This window comes from Bison bison, unplaced genomic scaffold, assembly GCF_000754665.1.
Source record: "Bison bison bison isolate TAMUID 2011002044 unplaced genomic scaffold, Bison_UMD1.0 scf7180017864035, whole genome shotgun sequence".
Taxonomy (NCBI): Eukaryota; Metazoa; Chordata; class Mammalia; order Artiodactyla; family Bovidae; genus Bison; species Bison bison.
In genome coordinates, this window is record NW_011494607.1 from 1,468,956 (window position 1) to 1,496,953 (window position 27,998).

Genomic DNA, 27,998 nt, shown 5'->3' on the forward strand with positions numbered 1-27,998 from the left:
TCCATGTTAAATGCTTCCTCACGAAGCCCTTGCTGACACTAGGAAATAAAATACAGCAATGAATACCATCTGCACTGTCATCTTCAATTGCTTAGGAAAACAGTTTCAACCACATGCTCCAAATATGTGTTCATATGTAAGATTAGAGTTACTGTGCTCGCTGTGCCATGGAGGCCCAGCCTTCTGCAGGCTGGGGGTGGAGGGAGGAAGGTGGTATTGCTCTGCCTGGGGGGACTTAGTATCTCTTTGTGACTGATACTCACTGTGTGCTACCCTGCATAATCCAAGGAGAGCACCTCCACGTGCCTGCCCTGCTGCTCTCCCCGCTCTTCTTAGATTGCAGGTGGAGAGGGGAGTCCTTCTCTGCTAACACTTGAGCCCCGACGTGTGGGGAGGGGAGGACAGAGGCTCCCTTCTTTTGTATTGAAATGAAAGTCCACTAGAATGAGTATTTTAAAAACAATTCATTCAGGTAGACCTTTCTGTATGATTGACCGAGGCTCCCCTTCCGGATTCCTCCTGGAGCCTTACTTGGAAAGGAGGGGGTACTGCTTGGACACACTTACTGGTGAGAGGAGCCAGCTGCATTTTACTGTGTCCATAAACCCTTGGAGGGCTTCATTTCTTTGGGTGTCACTGTCCCAACCCCTTGAAAGAGGAGTTCCTTTGACTACCTAAGCTCTTATTACCTGCTTGGCAAATTAGTTTTAATTTCTCTCACATTTATTACTAGCTTTTAAAAAAAGAAGTATTCTGTTTTCTACCTATATATAATTTTATTTTATAAACATGTCATTGAGAGAGAATTCACATACCATCTAGTTAAACCATTTAAAGTTTAAAATACAGAGGTTTTTAGTGTAGTCATGTATATGCAACCATCACCACAGTCATCTTAGCATGTGTTCATTATCTCCAAAAGAAACCCCATACCCAGAGCAGTCATTCCTTGTTTTCCCCTCCTTACCCCTAGGCAGCCACTAATCTTTGTCTCTGTGACTTGCCTGTTCTGAAGATTTCGTAGACGTGGAATCACACAGTATGTGGTCCTTGTGACTTTCACTTCATATCATGTTTACAAGGTTCATCCATGTTGTCCCATGTATCTGTACTTTCTTTACTTTTGTTTCTTTTCATTGTCAAATAACATTCCATTGTATGGATGGCTCACATTTTATTTATCTACTCATTTGTTAATGGATATTAACTTTTTGAGATGTTATCTTAATGGTGTTCCTGATGGTAGGAATACTTGATATGGCCTGTATTTCCACAGAGCTTAGTAGTATGTCTTGTATGTTGTGGGTGATCATGTATTTGTTGGCTGGTTGCTTGTTAATTATAACCATAGTCCTTTTATTTCCGTGGTATAAGTCTGAATACATTTCTTGTGCTCTACAGGTTAGTAATAGAGTTATTTACAATACCATTTCTCTGGTTGTGAGTGGGAAATGACTAAATGGCCCATTTTCTATCTTTAGGCTCCAGATGGCACAGAATCACAATCAGTCGGAACAGATGAAAACAAATACCGAGGAAAAGATGGTAAGTTGGACCCGTTCTCTTGTATTTTCTCATTATTAGTATAACAAATAGATAAGACCATTTAAAACATTCATCTGCAATTCTAGTAAGCAAATTCAATTAAAATACTCTCATATCCAAGTAGATAATTACATAAGTCTGAGCATATAGTTGGCTTTTGAGTTTTTAAAAATACTTGTCTATATCTATTCTAACATCTCTATACATAGTATTCTTGAATGCTTACCATGTGCCAGGTGCTATGCAGAGACATTTACCTAATTTAATATACTCATGAATGCTCTGTAGTAAATATTATTCTTAACCCATTCAACAGATGAGAGAAATAAGGTTTTGAGATATAAAGTCACTTCCCCAAGGCCATACAGCTAGTAAGGGGAGCCAGTGAATTTGGAACTTCGTTTTCAAATCTTAAGTTCTTAGCTCATAAATGGATTGCTTTTAAGAAAGCTTAAAAAGACATTTTGAATTAAGATCTGGGGTAGAGGGTGGAAGTTGATTCTAATTCTCCATTTCATTCCTTTTTCTGTATCTGTTATTTCAGAAATGAATTAGAAATTCAAAGCATGGATGAAAACAAATAGTAAGGATTTATTAGTACTTACCAAAAAGAATTTAAGGCTATTTCATGGATTTACAAAAAGGAAAAATGTTCTAAATTAAGGTCATAGGTTAATCCTTAATGTGTTGCTACTTAGATAATATAACAAAGGTGGTCAGTGGCTGCCTGCGTCCCAGTTGGGACTTTGCTTTTGTTTATGTTCTTAATACCCAGCACCTGGGGTGTTCATGGCATTATTAGTGTCATGTTTGGATTGGAAGTAGTGAAGGAAGAGTGTCAGGTAGACTGTGGAGGCCTGGGAAGTGTTCCCAACCTTTCTATAAAAATCCGAGTTTTGTCCAAAATTACTGTTGTTGTTCATTTGCCAAGTCATGTCCACCTCTTTGTGGCCCCATGGACTGCAGCACCCCAGGCTCCTCTGTCCTTCATTATCTCCCAGAGTTAGCTCAGATTTTTACCCATTGAGTCAGTGATGCTGTCTAATCATCTTGTCCTCTGTTGCCTCCTTCTCCTCCTGCCTTCACTCTTTGCCAGCATCAGGGTCTTTTCCCATAAGTTGGCTCTTTACATCAGGTGGCCAGAGTATTGGAGCTTCAGCATCAGCCCTTCCAAAGAATATTCAGGGTTGATTTTCTTTAGGATTGACTGGTTTGATCTCCTTGCAGTCCAAGGGACTCTCAAGAGTCTTCTCCAGCACCATAGTTTGAAAGCATCAGTTCTTCAACACGCAGCCTTCTCTATGATCCAACTCTCACATGTGCTCATGACTACCGGAAAAACCATAGCTTTGACTAGATGGACCTTTGTTGGCAAAGTGATGTCTCTGCTTTTTAATACACTGTCTAGGTTTGTCATAGCTCTCCTTCCAAAGAGCAAGCATCTTTTAATTTCATGGCTACAAAGTCACCATTTGCAGTGATTTTGGAGGCCAAGAAAAGAAAATTTGTCACTTTGGGACATTTTGGAGTCTTGGAGCATCTAATATCTTTATCTTTCCTTCCATGCTTTTATCTCAAAACTTCTCTCCTGTACCCCTGCCTTCAAATAGATACATACACATAATATGTGTGTGTGTGTGTGTATGTATGTTCATATGTATATATGTGTGTGCATGTGTGTGTATAGACACATGAGTCTATATATTTATATTTGTATTCATAAAAGCACCTGCTTTTTACTATTCTGTGGAAATTTCTTCAGTTACATAAGTATATCAGATTAAAATGATTGGGTGTTTCCCCAGGCCTGTGTGCCTGCTGACACTGGAATGGCAAGCGTTGGAATAGCCCTTGCTGGCTGGGTAGAGAACTGGGTTGTCAAGAGAGACAGATGAACCTTTTGTGCCAGTGTCAATATGTTTTGGGTTTTGGAGAAGAGCGACTGGCAATTGCTAAATGAATACTGAGGAAAACATTGTCCTTTCTTGGTGTTTTCCTCCTTTGCTGGAGATGCTGATATAGCCTATGTAAACAGAAGTTCTGGAAGGCAGGCTCATTGTAGCAGCTTTTTCCAGCCTAGCTTGCAGCAGCCAAGTGGAATGTGACAAGCTTGCTGCCTGATTTACATCTGCTTTTGCTGGAATACTATGAAGTGGGCAGAGAGCCTCCAGTGAGAATAATAAGATAATGTGTATGACGCCATCCAAGTCACTGAGGATTTACTACTGCACCTGTTCTGGGCAATACCGTGCTCTTTTGCTAGCCAGTGAATTCCCCAGTGTTATGCAAATGTTGAAAGGTTCTGAATGAAATGCTCGGAAAATATTGTCTGGAGTTCAAAAGTGGAGCTCTTTCCACTTGAAATATGAAAGCCTGAGCTACATAGTCTATTTTAAATGTTTTCTCTACACTTGGGCTTTTATGCATGTTCTATAAAGTTACTTATTCTAAATGAAAATTATAACATTTTAATGTTGCCAGGGTTGTTGCATTTCAAATTCATTAATCTACTGCTAAGTATTAATCTTCTCACCAAATTGTACAGTATGTATTTGAAAGACCAATGTTCAATACATACATTTAGAAGTGTTAATAATGCCCATGAAAGTTAAAACTTTCATGTAATATATATTTTCTTTTTTTGAGTTCCATGGAGGAAGCAAAATTATTTTTTTAAATAAAGACGTGGATTATTTTGGACAGTTGAAAAACTTTGAGTTTTTGAAAATATTTGTAACTTGGTGCTATTGTCCACTTTAAAAACCAAAGGAGAAAATAGATTAAAACTGTATTATTTACACTTCAGGGCTTAAAGAGCCAAAAGGTTTATCTCAGCTTTCTCTCTTAATGTTTCTCCTTGAGAAAGTGAAAGTGAAGTCACTCAGTCGTGTCCGACTCTTTGCAACCCCGTGGACTGTAGCCTACCAGGCTCCTCCGTCCATGGGATTCTGCAGGCAAGAATACTGTAGTGGGTTGCCATTTCCTTCTCCAGGGGATCTTCCCGACCCAGGGATCAAACCCAGGTCTCCCACACTGCAGACAGATGCTTTACCCTCTGAGCCACCAAGGAGAGTAAATGATTAATTCATAAATACTTTTATTAGCGAATTAACCATCCATTTCTTAGATCATCCTGAAACTCTTTTTCTTGCTATCTGCCTTAACTGGAGTTATCATTTAATCCTTAATCCTTCTCTATATTGTGCTTTTTGTTTTTGCTAATATTTGGAGGAAATTCATATGTTTTAAATGTATTCTAACTTAATTATAATTTTTTTCCTCAGTTTTGAGTTCAGCACAGAACATTTATTTGTGTGTGGTGGGGGAGGTTGTGTTTATTGTAGCTCTGATGTGGGGCTGTTAAGAACAGGGAGTCCATTTAAAATGCTTGTTCGTAAACACTCAGGTTTTGGAAAGGTAGCTTCTAATTTAAGAAAATGGCTAATCAGTTTTTTCCTCTCAGAATGGTTTCCTAGGAAACCAACATACATATTCACAGTAAAACATAAAGTAGTGTAAACCAGTGGGAAAATAAAACTCAAATTGTGCTTTGATATTTAATTTAATACTTTAAAAATTAATCAGAGGTCTAGTTATCCTTAGTTTTAAACAAAATTGTCACAGGCTGTTGAAAAAGCATAATGTAGCATAGTTAGGAACAGATAAATACAATCAGAGCTCCAAATTTACTCTTATTTTTAGACTTGACATAGGTCAGTTCTTTCTTTCTTTCTTAACTGTGAGATGTGACCAGGGCCAGCTATATAATTTGCGAGGCTCAGTGCAAACTGAAAATGTAGAGCTTCTCATTCAAATTTCAAGAAGGCAACAGCAGAGCATTAAGCCCAGTGTGGGGCCCGTACCAAGCACTTCGAAAGTCCTACACCCATGAAGCCTGCCCTGCTTATTGAGTGGGAGTGAAAAAGGCTAGATTTAGATTTATTCTTATTTTCTTTTGAGTAAAATAATTTTTGTGTTTGTTTTTTATTTAAATGACTACAAATATAGAAAATATATAGAAGGTAATACAGATATGTTTTCTGAAGGCATCAGACTTTTAATAGTAAATGTGTATATATAACATATTTATTAAATTAAAAAATTAACTTACCTTCCATCACCTTGTTGTGTTAGTATATATGCATTTGATTGTAGCGCATAAGCTTACTGATGTAATCTAGAGCCGCTCACCATGAATTAAAGGTCACAGTGAGAAAATGACAATAATCCTGTTGTTGATGCCAGATGTTTTTCTAGTGTGAGTTGTGTTAAAACCAAAAATTTATCAAATAGCCAAATTTAGAAGTATTTTCTTCCAAGCTTAAACCTGATGTTTTTCAGCAAGGAAATTTTCAAATGTTAATCCTCCCCTCCCCCAGAGGATTAACAGCAAATAAAGCAAGAAAAAAATGTTAAATTTATTATAAACTGTTGATGTAAATACCTGGAACTCATTTGACTAGATTTATAGTTGTAAGAACTGTTATAATCCCTGTAATAATCTGATTCCTGAACCAGGTACCTCCAGAACTGACTCCCACGGTGAACATTCTTGGTGCTGGAATTTTTGCTTTGATTGGTAGATAGCATTCCAGAAAGGACATGCAGGGCATGAAAGAAATCTTATTCAGGAATCTGTTCCACTGTGAGGAAATTAAATGGTATATCATAGTTTTAAAAACCTTTGTTCAGTCATCTCCAACTCTGTGTGACCCTGTGGACTCTACCCTGCCAGGCTCCTCTGTCCATGGGATTCTCCAGGCAAGAATACTGGAGTGGGTTGCCATCTCCTTCTCCAGGGCATCTTCCCAACCCAGGACTTGAATCTAGGTCTCCTGCATTGTCAGGTAGATTCTTTAGCGTCTGAGCCACCAGGGTTGTAAGAGAGTAAAACTAACCTCCTTCTCTTCTCATTTCTGAGTATAAAGTAAAACAATCATTAAGTGTACTAAATTTTAATCTCCCAGTATAATATAAAACAACAATTAAGTTTTAGTAAGTTGTTATGAGTTTTTCATTCAGAGCTTGAGATCATCCAGGAATGTTTTAGAATTGGATTCAGTCTAAGAACTGTGACCTCAGAGAAAGATTCCACAATTCAGCTCTGGCTTGCTGGTTACCACCTTGCCTCCTCTGTCCCCCATGTGCCATTGTTAGGATTCCTTGAGTATATGTTTTACTATGAAAAGAAGGGTTAATTATTTCATTGCTTACAGTAAGTAGTACTTTTCCTAAAGGTTTATATAGTTGATGTGTTAGAAGTTTTTTTTTTTTTTTTTTAAGAAGTAACCAAAGCCCAGGAATTAAGTCTTCTATTTTGTTCCCAGACCAGGCATCTCACCTAGGTGTTGGTGGAAAGGAGCTGACCCCACTGGTGCCTGAGGAGGCACCTGCCTCTGAAACAGACATCAACCTGGAGGTATCATTTGCAGAGCAAGCTGTCAGTCAGAAAGAGAGCTCCAGAGAGAAGATCCAGAGGAGCAGAGGTGATGATGCCACGTTACTGGTACGTAGTACACTATTCAGATGCCACTATCAGATTACATTTTCCATCAGCTGTTTATTTTGAAAAATTTAAGTCCCTAGAAAAGTTGAAAGAGTAGTATAGAATACATCCCTAGAGCCTCCCTGTAGATCCCATTCACCAGTTATAACATTATACAGCTTTTACTCTTTCTTGGGCTTCCCAGGTAGCTCAAACGGTAAAGAATCTGCCTGCATTGTGGGAGACCTGGGTTCGATCCCTGGGTCAGGAAGATCCCCTGGAGAAGGGGATGACAACCTATTCCAGTATTCTTGCCTGGAGAATTCCATGGACAGAGGAGCCTGGCAGGCTGCAGTCCATGGGGTTGCAAAGAGTCAGACATGACTGAGCAACTAACACTTTCACTTTTCACTACTCTCTTTCTGTATCTGTCTATGTATAGGTTGTGCCGTATACACTCACTTTTTTTTTTTAAGCCTAACAAGGCCATATTAAACAAAACAGGTATAATGCTTAAGAACTTGAACATTAAAACAATTATATTTTAATATATGACCATATTAGAAATTTCCCAGTTGTCATAATATTTTCCTAATGGTCTCTCCCTCACTCTACCTGGGATTCAAACAAGGGTTATGTGTTGCGTTTGATGTCATATCTTTTTGGTTTCTTAAATTTAGATTAGAGCCTCTGATTTTTCTGTATATTTTAAAGACTCCAAATCAAATTTCTGATTTTGTCTGTTTTTGATGACTGAATTCAAGTTGAATAGTTTTGGCAAACCTAGATGCCTAGATTGTTTATGCCTCCCATCGCATCATCAGAAGAGGTGTGTGGTGTCAGATAGCCCTCTTATTTCTGTCCTCATTATAAAAATGCCTTTTCCTATTGGTAACTGATGCTAATTTGTGATCCTTGAAACCGAACGCATAGCCTATCTGCCAGTAAAACCTATCATCCAGTGGCTTTACCGTGCATTTGTGATCCTTACCTGAAAAAACAGACTAGTGTTAGAGAAGTGGTGATTTTTCTAATTTTATTATTCCTTCTATATTGACTAGCTGGCAATCTTCTGCGATAGTTGCTTTTCCTCCCTTTTCTCTTTTTATTTTTGAATGTCACTGTGCAGAAGCTTCCATTTTTCATTCAGTGTTTTATAAATCATTACTGTTTTTCTTTGACGTTTAAGTTTACCCAAGTTTGACGAAAGGCAGCCCTTCAAGCTGGTTCCTATGCCATTTGAACATGTACTCCTTGTTTCACTCCTTTGCTTTCTGGTACAAGATGTTCTATGCTCACCTTGTACTTTTCTCCCCTCAGATTAGGAAGAATCTATTTCTTCAAGGAACCCTTGTTTTTTCAGAAGCATATTGTATTTAGAAACCAACCTCTGTGTACTGAGTGTTTTCATTGATACCGAATGTCTTATATTTTTTAAAAATACACTTACTTATTTTGTAAGATTTCACATACATAAAAGCTAATAGGGATAGTATAATGAACCCCCCACCAAGCCCCAACATTCGTTAACCCATGACTAGTTCTGTCCTATGCACACCCCCAAGCAGTTCCCTACAAGATAAAAGGTTATTTTTAAATTCATATTGCTATTATTGTACCTATTTAAAATGCTAACAATTCTTAATTTCAAATATCTAAATATTAAATTTCATATTGTATTGCAAATTTCATGATTTTTTTTTACAGTTTGTTTGAATCAGAATCCAGATAAGGTTCATGAGTTGCAGTTGGTTGAGTTGGTTGAAAGTGCTTTTCAAGCAGCTTTAATCCCTCCCTTCCTTCCTCCTCCTGGCAGTGTGTCTCTGTCTCTGCCTCCCTCTGTCTCTTCATTAAGTTCTTTTCCCCTATCCTTTTTTACTTCTTTCCTCCCATTCTCCTTCTCTCAGAATTTGTTTGTTGAAGAAGCCTGCTTATTAAGTTTCTAATTCTGTTCCCATGTCCTTCTCTTTTTTGTAGATTGGTTGACTCTAGATTTATCAGATTCATGCTCTTTTTTTTTTTTTGGTCAAGATTACTTCTTGTGATCATGTAGCAAGAGATACAAAATTCTGTCTTTCTTGTTTGTGAAATTAGCAGCAGCTGCTGATCAGTACTTATATCCATTTATTAATGGTTATAAAATCATGTTCTAATAAATACATTTATTAATTTGAATATCTCTCTTAAAAACTTTCTCAAGGGTTACTTCTTACTTTCATTTACCAGTTTTCTTTTTTTCTTCTTTTCTTAGATTCCCTAGTACCTTTCATTAATGACCAACTAGTGTTGTTTTAATTTGCTTGTAAAAATAATACCTTAACTCATGTATGACATGACTCTAGAGATAATTTCTCGTGTGTTTTAGCATATTTTTTGTTCCAGACATGTTGTTGTTCTTGTTGTTCAGTTGCAAAATTGTGTCCAGCTCTTTGTGACCTCGTGGACTGTAGCACACCAGGCTCCTCTGTCCTCCTCTGTTAGCTCAAATTCATGTGTACTGAGTCAGTGATACCATCTAACCATCTCCTCCTGTGCTGCCCCTTCTTTCATCTTCAATCTTTACTGGCATGTCAGGGTCTTTTCCAGTGAGTCAGCTCTTCACATGAGGTGGTCAAAGTATTGAAGCTTATCAGTCCTTCCAATGAATATTCAGGGTTGATTTCTTTTAGGACTGACTGGTTTGAACTCCTTGCAGTCCAAGGGACTCAGGAATCTTCTCTTGCACCACAGTTTGAAAGCACCGACTCTTCAGTGCTCAGCCTTCTTTATAGTCCAACTCTCACATCCGTACATGACAAAACCCATAGCTTTGACTATATGGATCTTTGTTGGCAAAGTGTTATCTCTGCTTTTTAATGTGCTATGTAGGGCTTTTCCTAGCTTTCCTTCTAAGGAGCAAGTGCCTTTTAATTTCATGGCTGCAGTCACTGTCCACAGTGATTTTGGAGCCAAGGAAAGAAAATCTGTTATTGCTTCCACTTTTTCCGCATCTGTTTTGCCATGAAGTGGTGGGGCTGGATGCCATGATCTTAGTTTTGTTTTGTTTTTAATGTGGTTGTCTGAGGAGGCTTAACAAATAGCTGAGGAAAGAAGACAAGCGAAAGGCACAGGATAAAGGGAAAGATCTACCCAACTGAATGCAGAGTTCCAGAGAATAGCAAGGAGAAATAAAAAGGCCTTCTTTAATGAACAATGCAAAGAAATAGAATAAAACAGTAGAATGGACAAGACTAGAGATCTCTTCAAGAAAATTGGAGATATAAAGGGAACATTTCATGCAAGGATGGGCATGATAAAGAACAGCAATGATAAGGGGCTAGCAGAAGAGGAACTATATAAGAAATGTCTTAATGACCTTGATAACCATGATGATGCCATCACTTACCTAGAGCCAGACATCCTGGAGTTGAAGTCAGGTAAGCCTTAGGAAGCATTATTATGGACAGAATTAGTGGAGGTGACAGAATTCCAGCTGAGCTATTTAAAATTTTAAAAGATGATGCTGTTAAATGCTATACTCAATATGTTAACAAATGTGTCATAACAGTACTGGAAAAAGGCAGTTTTCATTCCAATCCCAAAGAAGGGCAATGCCAAAGAATGTTCTAACTATCATACAGTTGTACTCATTTCGCATGCTAGAAAAGTAATGCTCAAATTCCTTCTAGCTTGGCTTTAGCAGCATGTGAACTGAGAACTCCTAGATATACAAGCTAGGAACAGGTAGAGGAATCAGAGATCAAATTGCCAACATTTGTTGAATCATAGAAAAAACAAGAATATTCTAGAAAAGCGTCTACTTCTGTTTCATTGACTAAGAGATGGGAATACCAGAACACCTTACCTGTCTCCTGAAAAACCTGTATGCGGGTCAAGAGGCAACAATTAGAATTGAACATGGAACAACTGACTGGTTCCAAATTGGGAAAAGAGGATGACAAGGCTGTATATTATCATCCTGCTTATTTAGCATCTATGCAGAGTTCAACATGTGAAATGCCAGGCTGGATGAATCAAAAGGTAGCATCAAGATTGCTGGGAGGAAGATCAACAACCTCAGATATGCAGATGATACCACTCTAATGGCAGAAAGTGAAGAGGAACTAATGAGCCTCTTGATGGGGGTGGGGGGGGGTGAAAAGAGGAGAGAGAAAAAGCTTGCTTGAAACTCAACATTCAAAAACCTAAGATCATGGCATCTAGTCCCGTCACTTCATAGATCCAAACCTAGAATTATCTATTTCCTCAAGAAACACTGATTCTACTTAGTAGAAATATACTTTTGTTACTGTGTTCAGGATACTAGGAACGTTCCCTTCTCTGAGTTGATTATTGTTAAAGCCTTTACAAAAGACAGAAGTACATCTGTATCTTCTTTCTTCCATGCTGAGAATAGTGGTTCTGAGGATACAGCAGATAATATAATTAGAATATCACATAATTACTTGTGTGTTTTATCCTTTATTACTGCACAGCATTCTCAGAATAGAAATAGTAACACTGCTATCAACAATATGATAACCAAAAAATAGTTTAAACTTGTTTTCTTTTCCTCAGTTGGCTGTATCCTTAGGGTTTTATCCCAAAAGGACTGTAATAATCAAATTAGTCTGCTTCAGGTTGTTTAGGATAGTTATTCTCCATATGGTTATGCCACTCACTGCATAGCCAGTTGGTTAATTTCATTTTCTATTGAATGTTTAGGGATTGCTTTGTTGAAACTTAATTGTGTTTTGTAAACATGTGAATTATCTAAGTGGTCCAAAGGTCATAATTAAAAACAAGGTGTATTAGAAGTCTCACTTCCATTCTTGAGCCATCACCCTCTTCTCTCCCTCCCCTTTACAGGTTAATTTACATTACAGGTCAATTTCTTTTTATTTTAATTTTATGGTTTATCCTTCCATTCTTAGATAGATACACTCTTGATTATTTACTTAGACTTGGCAGTATGTCCTGGAGATCACTCCATAGTAGCATAGAAAAATATCTTTCATTCTTTTTTATTTATATGTTGTGCCATGTTATGAAGCTCTATCACAATTTATTCAACCAGTCATCTGACAATGGGCTTCTAGGTTGTTTCCAGGCTTTATCAAAAATTTTTAAGGATCTATTTTCATGCCTAGTGGGAAAAGTAAAGGAGTATGCGTCATGTGGCCTAAAGAGATAAATCAGGCTCCCAGCCCATCCTTAGCAAAAGTATCTTTTACAAGTAATAGTCTTCTCCATTGCAGGGGGCGTGAGTTTGACCACTGATCTGGGAACTAAGTTCCCACATGCCACACTGTGTGACAGATAAGTAAATGACAGTGATGGTCTTCTATATCTCAACAGATGGAAGGGAGGTTAAGTGAAAGTAGTCTAATTAAACAAGATGAAGACACTGTTGACTTTTAAGTTGTTGATTCAAACAGTGGACTATAAAAGGAATTCATTTCTACTTCAGAAACTTAAAGACAAAACTTCCTCTCTCACTTTATTCTCTGCCTAACAAACTGATTTTTGCTCACCTACTTTCTAGATTTTATTCATGTTTTGCCTCAAGCTTAAAGTGACCTTCCCATTTCTACCCCTCTGTTGTTCTCTGTTTATCATCCTTAACCCATCCTTTGGGGTCTAGCTCATGTCTAGCTTTACTGTTAGCGCTATCCTGTTTTCAAACTTACAGTAATAAAATGTATAAAATCGTTTTTTAAACTGTTAAGATGCCATGCTTTTGATAATTATTGTCAGTGTACCCATGAATTTATTTATGTATATATGCATCAGTTTATCTATACAACCATTTACTTATTTGTATATCTTCTGGAAAGCATACTGTAAGCTTTCTACAAGTCATAAACATGGTTGGTGAGGTAAATATTTATATTCCTCACTCTGAGGTGAGAGTCTAAGCAGATAAAACCTTAATTTCCATTTCTACTCCATGGTCTTCTGCTTCTGTGAATAAGCAGTGTGTTTTATGTAATACATTGTTCTTCGTTGACCTCATTTTGTATTTGCTTCTTTTTTTTTTACGGCATTGAGCAGTCTTTGTTAATTCTTTATGATCTCTCAGCAGATTCAAATTTCTCCTCTTAAATTTGGAGATCAGGTTTTATAACTTTAATGTGTGTTAGGATGAAAATTTAGCTTATTACATATTATGTTTTGTGTACCCATAATATCTTAGAAAGTATGCTGTATAATTACTTTGCTCATTTATCAAGTGATCTCTATGAAATAGATATTATGATTCTCCTTTCATAGTTAGAGAGATTAGGAGGTGCATGGTAAGTCTTGGCTTCACTGCCTAATCTTTTGAAGCTGGAATTTTTTCTGGAAGATCCTGATGACATGTGCCCTAAAGGTATGTGTTCATTTAACTTAGACGTGTCCTTGTTTTGATGCTACTGACAACTTCAGGATAGCTTGGGAGGTTACATGAATAAGATTCTGGTATGTCGAGTTCATCTCTACTGTAGAAATAAATAAAGGAGAAATAGCACTCCTTTATCCTATCTTGGCAGACTAAAAACAATAAGAGTTTATTTAGAAATTTTTAAGATCATAGTATTGAAATGATAACTATGGTGAAGCCTGTATTAGTTCTTGTCTTTATTCAGTGTATTTTGGATTCTTACTGAATTATGTTTAATTCAAGTAAATTCATGTTTTATGGCAACTTTGCTTGTATTGTAACAAAGCTTTATGCATACTGAAGGCCACAGGCTTGCGTGGAGGCCCAAGTTGGGAGTTTGCTAGAAAATGAAACTTTGGAGGAAGCAGAAGGACAGTAAAAGAAATGTTAGTTTGGGATAGAGTAAGGAGAATGAGAACCTAAGACAGACACACGTTTGTGTACAAATGTGTGAGATAGCTGTAGGATCATGATCTTGAATTGTCAAGAAAAGTTTAAATTATGATTATTCCTTGCCATTAAAAACTCTTTTTAAAAACTGTAAATTTGAAAGTTTCCTAAAATTTCATTTATCTAGAACCGTTCTAGGTTCTCTAGGTTGACAGTGAGTGAAATATTTTAATAAAATCACATTTTACACATGGAAAAATCTTAGGTAAGAAATGAATTTCCTAGCAGGTGATAAGAAGTCATCTGTGGAAATTGACCAAGTAAGAGTAGATTCTCTTGCTTTCAGAGTTGAGGCTAGAGTGACTTGATGAGTGAAAAAGTCAAGTATGTCATTACTGGTAAGGTTTCTAATGGGCCCCTCATATTTCAAAGCTTACAGAAGAGGGTGCACCCAGGGAGAGTTGCCTGATTAATTTATGGTGACACATGGGAGCCAATGACCTTATATGTTTTGAAAAATGTTATTTCACTCCCCTTTTAAAAGCACATTTTTCAAAAGGTAAAGAGATTTCCTTTTGCTGAAATTGCACTGCCTTCTCTTAGCCAACGAACTGAACCATCCAGTCTATTAACTAAACAAAAATGACATGAAACTTCATAAATATTTAAAACTCCTGCTATGAATTAAACATTGGGATAAAGAACTAACTCCTTTCATTAAGTACATTGTTAAATAAATAAATAAATAAAGCTCATGACATATTGCTTGGTAAATCAAATGTTTGAACGAATAATATTTCAGGTTTCTTTAAACATTTACCTTGGGTAATGCTTTAAATAATTATATTACATGTATTTGGCTTATTAGACCAGATGCAACTGATTTTAATGAAGCATGTAGGACTTTTTTTTTTCTTTTTTAAAATAAATGGTTGGTAAATAGTATTGGTTCAGTCCTTCAGAAAACAAAGCAATTAGCAGAACTCTGGACCAGGCGAGAAGAAAATGAGGATAGTTTTGTGTGATTTGAAAATGAAGCTCAGTACAAATCACAGGAAATTGGGGGAGCATCAAGCCAGTGACCCCACCCCTCACTGAGCTTGATTCTGTGCTTTTCTCCCTGTTGGGTGTGTGTCTTCATTCATTGTATACACGGAGACAGAACACCTGCAGTGTGTCAGGGCTGTGGGGCAGTGGGCGTACAGAGGTGATTAAGACATGGTTTCTGTCCTTGAGGGTTTCATGTCCTACATCATACATCAATACTGATCAACCTAGATTCTTCCCTGCCTATTGCGGGGCATGAGGAAAGTGGAGCAGAACAGAATGACTACTGAATTTAGGATTTAAAAGATCTGAATTTGACTCCTTATGTCACTGGCTATGTGGACATTGGCTCAGACAGTAAAGAATCTGCCTGCAGTGCTGAAGATCTGGGTTTGATCCCTGGCTTAGGAAGATCTCCTGGGGAAGAGAATAGCAACCCACTCCAGTATTCTTGCCTGGGAAATCCCATGGACAGAGGAGCCTGGAGGGCTGCAGACTATGGGGTTTAACAGAGTCAGAACAACTAAGCAACTAACACTTTCACTTCACTTTAGTCTCTTCATGAGCCTCAGTTTCCCCATGTAGAATATGCTGTAATAATACTTGTCTTATTGGAACTTTTGCAGAATAAAATGAAAAACTATTTATCAGAATGAGTATTACCATTTTTGTCTTACCTTGCAGTAATAGTTAAAAGAAAAACTGTGATACCTGTCTGCATGTTCTCAACTCCTATGCACTGTACTATTGACCTTGGAAATTATGCTGAAAATTCACTAAGGCTGAATATGAATAATATCTTTTCATAATAATATGAAAAGGATACTGTTGTTCTTTTAATGTTTTTATGGGGAAACTGTATCACAAAAATAGAAGAATTATCTCTTTTCTCCTATAGTGGACTCTCTTGAGAATATAGCAGATTCTAAAGGTTCTGTCAAAGGTTCTACAATGAACTATAGAAGATTCTCTCTTGGAGTTGAGTTTGCTTGAAAGGAATTAGCTGCTAAATTGCCAAAAGTTGTAGGTTTTAGGAAATGTTCTAGGATGGTAACTCTCAAACATTTTGGTCCTGTAACCCCTACAGACTCTTGAAAAAATTATTGAGGACTTCACAAAGCTTTTGTCTAATCAGTCAGGACAGATATTGGTGTTGAGGAGAATAACTGCCACACCTTGCAGTGCTTTGGTGAAAGCTCAGATGCATGGCCTTCTGGCCAGGAATCTGTGATTCGTATTGTTGGAGCATTCACTGTCTCCCTGTAAGCTGCAGCTCTCTCTGTTTGCTCTGGCTGGCCTAAGAAAGAAGGCATAAACAGATTTCTACGGAAGCTATGATTCCTTGGAAGACTCTGAGGAGATGAAGAAGGCTGGTACAAAGTGATTTTGGAATGTAAAGAATTTCTTGGATTGAGTTCTGTGGAAGATGGTCACTGACTGTGCTCTTGAGCTCTGAAATATAAATAAGTAGTCTAAGGAATAGTTTCTCTTGATGATTAATTAAAAGTACTGTCTGTGTAGTGGGGAGGAGCATGGGGTGCTTTTCTTTATGTCAGTTATATCTATGGATATTTACCATGATATAAATTAAAATAGAAAAATTTAAACTATTAATCCATTTAAAATTTATTATTATGGTAAGCATAAATAACATTTTTATTAAAAAGTTGTATTTTCTAAAACAAATTGCAGTCAGTTCTTTACCATCTGAGCCACCAAGGAAGCCCATATTATAAATGAAAATTGAAAAAAATTTAAACTATTAATCCATTTAAAATATAATATTATGGGGAACATAAATAATATCTTCATTAAAAATAGTCATTTTTCCAAAGCAAATTTTTGTTTGTTTGTTTTTATTTATTTATTTAATTTAATTGGAGGCGAATTACTTTACAATATTGTAGTGGTTTTTGCCATACATTAACATGAACCAGCCATGGGTGTACATGTGTCCCTCATCCTGAACCCCCCTCCCACCTCCCTCCCCTTCCCATCCCTCAGAGTTGTCCCAGTGCACTGACTTTGCGTGCCCTGTTTCATGCCTCAAACTTGGACTGGTGATCTGTTTCACATATGGTAATACACACGTTTCAATGTTGTTCTCTCAAATCATCTCACCCTCGCTTCTCCCACAGACTCCAAAAGTCTGTTCTTTATATCTGTGTCACTTTTGCTGTCCTGCCTATAGGGTCATCGTTACCATCTTTCTAAATTCCATATATGTGCATTAATATACTGTATTGGTGTTTTATGTTTTCGCAACTCTCTAATGTCTGGTTTGAGTTGATGTCATTTGGATTCTCATATTTGCTTCTGTGTTCAGTTGGCAATACCACATTTCTTATAAAAACTCTGAAAAACTCCACTGTACACCATAAGAGAATAAGAGTGAAAAAGGCAGATAATGTCTTAGTGTTATTAAAATAGTGTTGACCTCTTTAGTCAGTTCAGTTGCTCAGTCGTGTCCAACTCTTTGCAACCGCATGGACTGCAGCACACCAGGCCTCGCTGTCCATCACCAATGCCCGGAGTTTACTCAAACACGTGTCCATTGAGTCGGTGATGCCATCCAACCATCTCATCCTCTGTCATCCCCTTCTCCTCCCGCCTTCAATCTTTCCCAGCATCAGGGTCTTTTCCAATGAGTCAGTTCTTCACATCAGGTGGCCAAAGTATTGGAGTTTCAGCTTCAGCATCAGTCCTTCCAATGAATATTAAGGGCTGATTTCCTTTGGGACTGACCGATTTGATCTCCTTGCAGTCCAAGGGACTCTCAAGAGTCTTCTCCAACACCAGAGTTCAAAAGCAGCAGTTCTTCTGCACTCAGCTTTCTTTATAGTCCAGCTCTCACATCTATACATGACTACTGGAAAAACCATAACTTTGACTAGATGGACCTTTGTTGGCAAAGTAATGTCTCTGCTTTTTACTATGCTGTCTAGGTTGGTCATAGCTTTCTTCCAAGGAGCAAGCGTCTTTTAATTTCATGGCTGCAATCACCATCTGCAGTGATTTTGGAGTTCAAGAAAATAAAGTCTCTCACTCTTTCCATTGTTTCCCCATCTATTTGCCATGAAGGGATGGGACTGGATGCCATGATCTTTGTTTTCTGAATGTTGAATTTTAAGCCCACTTTTTCACTCTCCTCTTTCACTTTCATCAAGAGGCTCTTTAGTTCTCCTTTGCTTTCTGCCATAAGGGTACTGTCATCTACGTATCTGAGGTTATTGGTATTTCTCCCGGCAATCTTGATTCCAGCTTGTGCTTCGTCCAGCCCTGCATTTCCCCTGATGTACTCTGCTTATAAGTTAAATAAGCAGAGTGACAATATACAGCCCTGACCTACTCCTTTCCTGATTTGGAACCAGTCTGTTTTTCCATGTCTGGTTCTAATTGTTGTTTCTTGAACTGCATATAGATTTGTCAGGAGGCAGGTCAGGTGGTCTGGTATTCCCATCTCTTGAAGAATTTTCCAGTTTGTTGTGATCTACACAGTCAAAGGCTTTGGCATAATCAATGAAGCAAAAGTAGATGTTTTTCTAGTATTTTCTTGCTTTTTCAATGATCCAACAGATATTGGCAATTTGATCTCTGGTTCCTCTGTCTTTTCTAAATCCAGCTTGAACATCTGGAGGTGGAAGTTGACCTCTTTAGATTCCTTGAAAAGAGTATTGGGTACCTATATGGCTCCCTGGACCTCACTTTGAGAACTGCTATTTTAGGATATGGTTTTTGCATGTCCATTTTATAAAAAGCATCGGTTAAAGAATTGCCAGAAGTCATACACAGCGAATTAGCAGGTAGATGACTGATACATGGTGGCTCTAAAGTCCCTGCTTTTGGTTTCCCCTCTGCTCTCCCCTTCTCTCCAGTGTTGCACAGTCCTTTTGTACCTGCCTTATTTGGGTATCATATATCTGAATATATAATATTATCTACATCAATACAATGCCATACTATATATATATATATATGACAATTAATAATAGTGTAGATAAAATGTTCCTGGCACGCACTAGTGGTTACTCCTACTCTTCTCTCACCTCCTGTGTCTTCCTCCTCACAGTTTGTCTTGACTTGTACTTTTTCTTGGTTCTTAAAGGTCAGTTAACTTGTTTGTTTGTTTTCTCCTTTTGTTTCACTGTCTCTTTTGTCCTCTTGGCCACTGATGTTCACACTCCTAGTACATGGTCTGGTTCTGCTGTCTGTCATACTTCACATATTAACTCCCTGCAGGTTTGGGATCATCATTAAGACAGGATTGCACTTCATTCTGGCTGGAGAAATTCTTCCATGGCTTTCATTGTCACCACTCTGAGAATGAATTCTTTTCATAGTTATAATTTTGTCATCTTTCATTAAAAAGGGGTTAGGTCTTGTAAACCTTTACTGCATTAATGATGTTTATTTTAGACTTACAGAGTGCCAAAAGACAAAACAGGCACCACCAGGATTGGTGACCTAGCGCCCCAGGACATGAAGAAAGTTTGCCATTTAGCCCTAATTGAGCTGACTGCCCTCTATGATGTCTTGGGTATCGAACTGAAACAACAGAAAGCTGTGAAAATCAAAACAAAAGGTAATTTTGAAACAAAAACCAGTTGGATTTACTCCTGAGCTAGTAAGAATGAGCTTGGCTTTTTAGAAGTATCCTTTCTGGGGTGTGGGAAATGCATACATAACAAATTGCCTATAATCCGCACATGAATACATCTAAAGTTAGGATTCTAAAATTTTTGTAATTTGATAAATCTGTCTCCTAGATTATAGAAGATAAAGGCATAATCAAATATTTAATTACCTTGGAAAAAAAAAGGAAATTCTTATCAAGGATTCTTAAATGCTCTCTCCTTTGAAAGCTGTATTTAAAACAACATTTGGTACATATACTTATTTCTAAGACTGGATCTTGACAACTGACATTAATATGGTTAATTCTCATCGATTATTTTTGCTTTATTTATTTGATAGCAAATGCACAGGCAGTTAGTAGTATGTCCCTTTGTTCATTTACAATCTACTTTTAACTCTTTTGCAAAAAATATTCTTCCTTCTTTGAAGACAATAACGTGATTTTGGCATATAATATCTCTAAATTGTGCATCTCTTGTGTATGCATAGTTTTTTTTTTTTCTTTGTAATCAGCTTGCTTTCCCCATTATATGAATAGGCTGTTTTGTTTTTTTTTAATAATATGATAGAAAACAAACACTTCCTCAGTTCTTATTTTTTTTCCAAGATTTTATTCATCTGAAAATCCAGTTAATTTTCTGTTGATAAAGCTATACTATTTAGGAATCTCTGACATCTCATTTAACTTTAAAGATATCTCTTAAAGAAAAACCAAGAATAGGGATTATTGAGTTGCTATGGTAACGTTAGCAAAGACAAGTATTCACCTGATGTAAGTTTTAGAGGCAATTTCTCTGTAGGACTGAAGTGTACCTTCCCTCAAGTCCTCTCTGCCATGCTGGGCCCCAGAAGACCCCGTTCTGTGTTTAGTTCCTTTGAGTGAGTATTTTAGCTTAAGGCTTGTGATGGTGAATTTCTGAGTCAAACAGTTCTGGTTTTCCACAGGTCCATTACGGATAAAGACTTCAGATGCTTTTTCAAAAGCTCATCACAAAGTCTTCTCCAGATAAAAAATAAAATTTTAATTTAAATAATTGTGAAAAAAAAATAGTTGTGACTCACTGTTCAAGACTTTCAGAGTGACTTAGAGAGGCCTTTTTAATTTTATCTCAGAATTGCCTCCTACCAGACAGAGAAATATTAAGCCATTCTCATTAAAAGTAACACTATTAATAAAATAGATTTTCTTTCCACCTTTTTTATATTTTTGTATCTTATCTAAGATATTTATGTTATAAAGTAGAATTTGATATGCTTAAAGATTATGCTTTTCTTAATTCCTAAACTAAAAGTTATTTACTAGGTTACTGACATTATTCTGAATGTCACAGTTTCCAATATCTGTTTTCATATCACGGGATAATCCCCGTTTTCTTGTTCACAGATGATTTATATCTCCCTGATGATGTGTGTTACACTTTTTTGTTGTAACTGTTCACTCAGTGATGGGTGTGGGGTAGGAGGTGCTGGATAGAAGCTATACTTACATCAGACTGAAAGCATATAATTTTAATTTAGAAAAATTATAAATTATTACCTGTCATGTCTTCTGGAGTTGTTCCCAAATATATAAAAAAACAAATTTAAATTCACAAAGACCAAGTATCTACTGTGTTCTCTAAAGAAGAACATTTGTAGAGCAAGCTCATAATCTTGGCTGATTTTCCAAAAAGCAAATATTTACACTTTGCTATATTATAGAATGTTGCATGTCAGTTAAATATGAAAGAGATGAGTGATATTTGCTTTAAGTGAGAACTTTTAATTTGATTACATTTAGTAAATTATTTGCATATTTTGCCTATTCCCCTAGCACTCTATTTCTCTTTTGTAACAGTTATACTTTTCTAATTATTTTGGTGATGATCTGTAATAATTAGTTCAGTTGTCTTGCTTGCTAGATTGCTCTATAAGGTGGAGCCAGAATTTTCCAATTAAGTTGTGTTTACCTAATTGGTAGGCAATGTCACCCACTTAGATGCTTGATATAGTTGTCTGATTGAATGACAATATCGGGAATCTGGTGCCTTAACATTTTTGCATTGATATTTCATAGGTTGATGAAAGTGAAGAGATTTCGTTGTTGTTTTTGCAGATTCTGGCCTTTTTTGTGTCCCGTTGACAGTATTGTTAGAACAAGATCAGAAGAAAGTACCAGGAACTCGAATACCCTTGATATTTCAAAAAGTAAGTAGGCTCAAATGGGTCAGCATGGAGACAGCATACTTGAGATAATGGTGTTTTGTTTTTGTTTTTGCATTCATACTATTATAATATAGTTTTCCAATTGATATGCTCTTTTATTTTATGCCTTGGTTTTTCTATTCAGGAGACAGATTTGTTTCAAGGACTCATAATTTTTATTTCATGGTGATGCTTTCAGTGTTATTTCTTGTAACTGTGATTACCTGGCATCATTTTCCTGTCTTATATTAGCTGGCTTTGTATAATTGAGATTTCAATTCTATAATACATAAGAGTGGGGACTGCTGGTAAATTTCTAGGGAATTGAATCCTCATGAATATTTTATGCCTGTATGTATTTTCCAAGCTTTCCTATTTACAGTGAGGATGTCCAATTTAATTTACTAGTGCCTTCTTCCAAAGTAGGCAAAGAAACCATAAAGTAGAATTAGAAAATGATTGCTAAACTATAAAGTCACTTGTGTAGCCAACACTCAATTATTCATAAGGGGATTATCTATGACAATATAAAAGTTTCAGTCTAACCTCTGAGCCATCATTGTTCAGAAACACAGATTACATTGGATAAAAGACAGGGAATACCCCCGAGGAAGGCTAGTCACATCAGTTGTGGGCTACCCAAGACGCAGATTTTGCAACAGCTCAGGCATCTCAGTTTCTGAAAATTCATGGGTAGCAAGAATGGCAGTAGTAATGTTCTCAGTTGTTTGGGTCAACAAAGCCATTTAATACTTAAGCTTAATCTACTTTGCACCAATTCTTCCATTATTCTAAGCCAGTCATTTACTATCTTACCTATTAATACTAAGCTCTGATTTCTTCATTCCTCATAATCACCATTACATCCAAACCTGTGTCTCAGTGTTTCTCCTGGTGGACTGTGTTGTAGACAGCTTGTTCTACTCACCAGCTTCCTCTCGTCATTGCCTGCAGAACCTGTGTCTGTGTGGATAGTTCGTGATGTCTGTGATAACCAGAGAGATGCTTATGAATGGAGACCATAGATTCAAGTTCTTTTAATGGCAGTAAATGGTGTGAGTTACTTATGCGGATGGACAAAGCATGGATCTCAGTAGAACCCTTTCCCAGTATATTGGGGCTATTCAGAGAAACAGCACCAATAGGAGATTTCTCTTTCTCTCTCTCTTTGGGAGAGAGATGCTCAATAAATATTATTAAGTAAATGAAGGAATGACTGTGTGTTGGGGAGGAGGAGAGAGAAAGAGATACATGCAGCCACACACACACACACACACAAACACACACACACGCTTTCCTTCATTCACTTATTCAGTAATATTTATTGAGCATCTGTCTCTCTCTCGGGGTCAGGGGGAGAGAGAGAATTATTATATGTTAAAGAATTAGCTTCTGCAATTGTGGGGCCTGTCAAGTCTGAATTATGTACAGCAAGCTGGAAACACAGGCAAGGGTTAACATTTCAGGGTCGAGTCCAAATTCTGCAGGCGGAAACTCCTGTGGGGTTTCTGTGTTGCAGTCTTGAGGCAGAATTGTGCTGCTTTGGGGAACCTCAGTCTGGGTTCTTACAGCCTTCAGCTGACTGGATGAGGCCCACTCACATTATGGAAAGTAGTGCTTTACTCAAAGTCTACAGGTTACATGTTAATCGCATCTAAAAAACACCTTCACAGCAACATCTAGACTGGTGTTTGACTAAATAGCTGGGTACTCTAGCCCACCTCAGTTGACACATCAGATTCACTATCACATCAGCTAAGAGCAAGCGTTGGTCCCAACAGAAGTCAGTGTTGCCTCCTGGTCAGACTCAGGATTGCATCCAGTACCCTATCATTTTCTCTTGACATTGTTTTCGTATTTAGTTAGTTTACATTTTTGGTCTCTTCAGACTTTTTAGAGACTCAGACTACCCACCAGTTTGAAATCTTTGGATAAGAGCCTTAAAGATTTGGGGTTCATATATTAAATAAAAGAGAATATATAGAGCTTTCTGTTAGATAACACTCATCTGTTTGTATCCCCTCTGAATGATAAGCAAAAAAAATCACCGTGATCTATTCCGAAAAGTATTTTTTTTTGACAATATTTTTGACAGTATTTTGACAATGCAATTAGGTATTCCCTTAATTTTACTGAAATGAAAGAATTGAAAACCACTGATTTGCAAAAATTTTTATTATCAGTCTTAACAGATTATATTTTCTCAGTTATTGAGAAATATACCTTAAAGAGACTTTAACAAAGCTTATCTAATATCTATAAATTGTATCTGGTTCCCCATGCCACTCCACCCCCCCGCCACCCCACACCTTAGAAACACACTGTTGAAACCATATTCCCAAAAGCACTGGAGAAATAGAAATATTCTTAACTTTTATCTATGGCAAAATTCTGGCAAATTAGTAAATCATATTTTCATAATAAAGTATTATTTGTATTTTAACAATGACAATAGAATGTAGCTAAAATATGTTATTCTCAAAGTGAGAAATAATGAGAATAATGACAGTGTATATATACATTCTCTGTTGAATGCTGGTATTCAGCATTAGAGAATAATAAAAAACATTAAAACATAAAAATGTAAAAATTATTCTTGTTCAGTTATTTAGAAATCATCAGTATTGCCTGTGTATTCAATAAAAGCAAAATTCGTCTTACTGCTAAAAACTAATTTGATCCAGCTACTGGCATGCAATTTTATTTTTTGTTAATAGAATATTTTAAACATTTTATAAGATGAAATAAAACAAATTGCTTGTATGCTGAATAAATGTTACATGGTATTATTTGATATATTTAATTTTAAATACTTTATTGAATAATGTTCATCTAATCTAAAATAATTCATTTAAAGATTTTTTTCCCCATGAGTTTTTATCCAGTGTAACTTGAAAAATGTCTCAAAAATCATTCCAGTTGAATTTTTGAAATTCAGTGCTTCTATTTTCAGTCAATAATAACTACTTGGGAGACTATTCTTTGCTTTGTTCTTACCTGACTAAGTCAAAATTAGTACAGACTTTGGCCATAATCCAGGGATATAAGAGGTGGGGTCATGGAGGATATTTGTGCCCTCTTCCAGTGTCTATGTGCTATAATAAATCGTACTTGAGAACATCTAGATAAAGGTCAAAAGACGTCATTCATGATGCAATGCTTTGCTCCTAATAGACATTTTTATAAGCATGGGGAAAATAGTAAGCTTTATGTTATTTATAAAGCCTTGGTAAATCATTAAGGAGGTTTCTCTGAAAAAAAAAAAATTAAAATTTTATACTGTTTTGGCAGTCTGGAAGATGTTATGCCTCAGGGTATGCAGAGGGTATTATAGTAAGTTTGGGCCTGAGAGAAAAGTAGGTTTGTCTTTTAGAAGAAGGCTATTGTGAAAGGAGGGGAATGGATGGTAAGGAAAGCCTATATGATGCTAGCAATTCCTTATATTTAAATTGAGAACAAGGAAATTGATTTTTTGAAATAGTCAGTGAAAAGTGAAAGTCACTCAGTAATGCAACCCCATGGACTGTAGTCCGCCACGCTCCTCGGTCCATGGAATTTTCCAGGCAAGAATACTGGAGTGGGTTGTCAGTCCCTTTTCCAGGTGATCTTCCCAATCCAGGGATCAAACCCAGGTCTCCCACAATGCAGATGGATTTTTTACCATCTGAGCCACCAGGGAAGCCCTTAAAATAATCAAGTGTGAAAGTTGCTCAGTTGTGTCTGACTCTCTGCGACCTCATGGACTATACAGTCCGTGGAATTCTCCAGGCCAGAATACTGGAGTGGGTAGCCTTTCCCTTCTCCAGGGGATCTTCCCAACCTAGGGAGTGAACCCAGGTCTCCCACATTGCAGGTGGATTCTTTACCAGCTGAGTCACAGGGAAGCTAAAATAGTCAAGTACCCCTCTAAAAATCCTTTGTGTACTGCCCAGGGAATGCATATTCCAATTGAAAGTCTCTGCCAAGAAACTAACCACTTCGGAGCTTCCAGTGTTATGTCATTGAAATTTCTCCATTTTCTTATTCTTGTGGGTTTCTGTCTTATTAAAACAAACAAAAAAACTTAGAGATCTGTGTGTATTCATCAGGTATGATTTAGAAACCCCGTACCAAAACTGTTTTTTTAATTTAAGTTTATCACCAAAAGCTTAAAGCCTAAAAATGAATATTTGGAAGCAGTTTTTTTTTTTCCTTCGTATCATAAACAATTTTTTCTTTGAACAAACTGAAAAGGAGGTGTAAATATGCAAATACTGTAATTTCATAAGATGTATTTGATTGCAGAATGTATGTTTGTGAAAAAGCAGAAGAAATGGATCATCTTAGTTACTTTTAAACAGCAAACATGGGTCAGTCTCTATTCGGGATATTGCAGGTGCTCTGTGAAGCTATATACTTTTGTTCCAAAGGACCCAACTTTTTCCAAATTACAACCAAAGTTTTGGGATATATTGGCTTAAAGATGAGTAGTGATTGTGCCACAGCATTCAAAACTTAGTGAAATCCAGTTAACATGTCACTGTATTCAATTTTTATTTATTTATGTATGAAGGAGATGTTAACTTTGAGACTGTACCTATTAAAATGCCAAAATCAGAATGTCCTTCTGTTTATACACAGCTGATTTCTCGCATTGAAGAGGGAGGTTTGGAAACCGAAGGTCTCTTAAGAATCCCTGGAGTTGCTGTTCGAATCAAGGTGATTTCTTGGTTCTACTCATGTAAATAACTTTGTTTAATTAAACTTTTTGCATCTGCAAAGCTCAGTTGTCCTCCCCACTCTTTCTTCCCATTTTAGAAGATGAAAAAACACAAAAACATCTTAACATTCAGTTTATATTAGCTTCTCTACAGTCTCTTATGATTGTAAATTTTGACTTTTTTTTTTCAAAATCACCCTATTACCAGTAACAATACTGTAATAAGTAAAGAGGCAAATGATTTTACTCTCCAACTGTGCAGATATAAAATAGGAACAAAAGTAAACAAGCAGAAGACAAGAGCAGTTCTGTCCTGCTGATGGAAAGAGAACATGATGAGTCAAAATACTAAGAAGGGACTGCTGACAGTCTGCATGAGTAACAGCGTGAGATTTATTTCTTTTTCTTTTTTAAAGGGCAGGATGGTAAACTCCACCAGGTGGGCAGAGTAGGGGACTTGACATTAGTCTCCGTACATTATCAGTCGTAGTGAGCTGGCAAAATGAGATTGTCTTAACCGCTCCTGGCTGTCCCAGTTCCTTGGCTCACTGGATCCAAGGGTAGCCTGAGTCTGGCTTGTGAAAGAGTCAAGGGGATTCCCAGGCTTTCCAGTTGGAACCCCCTTTCTCACTCCCCTTCTTTCTTTTTTCTCAAGATGATATTTCCTTCCCACTTTCCTAGGATACTGTGTGTCCTCCTCCTTTCTCTGTTCCTGACTCCTGCTTTGGGGAATCCAGTATCCAATGAATGCTTGGTCTAAGTAGAATTACCCTGCAGATGATGTAGATGGAATGTGCCTCTCCAGGGATTTGCATTTAATGGGGACTTCATACTTGGAATTGTAGTTCTATCTGGAAAACTTATCTAGGGAATTTTTTGATTATCAGTCATTAAAAACCTCCTTAACCCTTATCCTCCAAATTTAGCTCTAGCTCTAAAAAGATAACACAAGTCACTGGCCACATCCAATAGTTTGTCTTCCTGAATTTGTAAATCCAAGAAAAAATAGGATAAAGGGAAGAGATATTCCCTGTTCATCTCCTAAAGATGTATTCTGTATGAGCTCTTTAGAGCTAGATCAGGAAGAAATGACTCTTGGTTGGTGTACACTCTCCTAGCCAGTTGTGGCCTTGGCAATGCCAGGTCTGTGCAAAGATTCCACAGTTTGCATCACTTGCTGATTTTGATAAGCTTCTTCAGTTTAAAGCACTAGTTTCGGCTTACATGGCTCTTACCACATTGTGATCTCAGTTTAATCGGATTTGAGTACCTGATAAATCATGAGAAACGCTGGGCTGGATGAAGCACAGTCTGGAATCAAGATTACCAGTAGAAATATCAATAACCTCAGATATTCAGATGACACCACCCTTATGGCAGAAAGTGAAGAGGAACTAAATAAAGAGCCTCTTGATGAAAGTGAAAGAGGAGAGTGAAAAAATTGGCTTAAAGCTCAACATTCAGAAAACTAAGATCATGGCATCTGGTCCCATCACTTCATGGCAAATAGATGGGGAAACAGTGGAAACAATGTCAGACTTTATTTTTTGGGGCTCCAAAATCACTGCCGATGGTGACTGCAGCCATGAAATTAAAAGACACACTCCTTG

At 37.0% G+C, this 27,998-nt stretch overlaps 1 protein-coding gene across 2 annotated transcripts in view; it reads left to right on the top strand.

Moving 5' to 3' along the window:
• The window catches only part of ARHGAP18 (Rho GTPase activating protein 18), a 203,408-nt gene that overhangs the window by 145,316 nt on the left and 30,094 nt on the right, over window positions 1-27,998 (top strand). For both annotated transcript variants that reach the window (XM_010834643.1, XM_010834642.1), the window contains exons 4-8: window positions 1,482-1,545; window positions 6,873-7,051; window positions 19,287-19,452; window positions 21,601-21,692; window positions 26,310-26,387. In XM_010834643.1, the coding sequence (XP_010832945.1) occupies window positions 1,482-1,545; window positions 6,873-7,051; window positions 19,287-19,452; window positions 21,601-21,692; window positions 26,310-26,387 (579 nt within the window). The remainder of the gene's footprint in view (window positions 1-1,481; window positions 1,546-6,872; window positions 7,052-19,286; window positions 19,453-21,600; window positions 21,693-26,309; window positions 26,388-27,998) is intronic.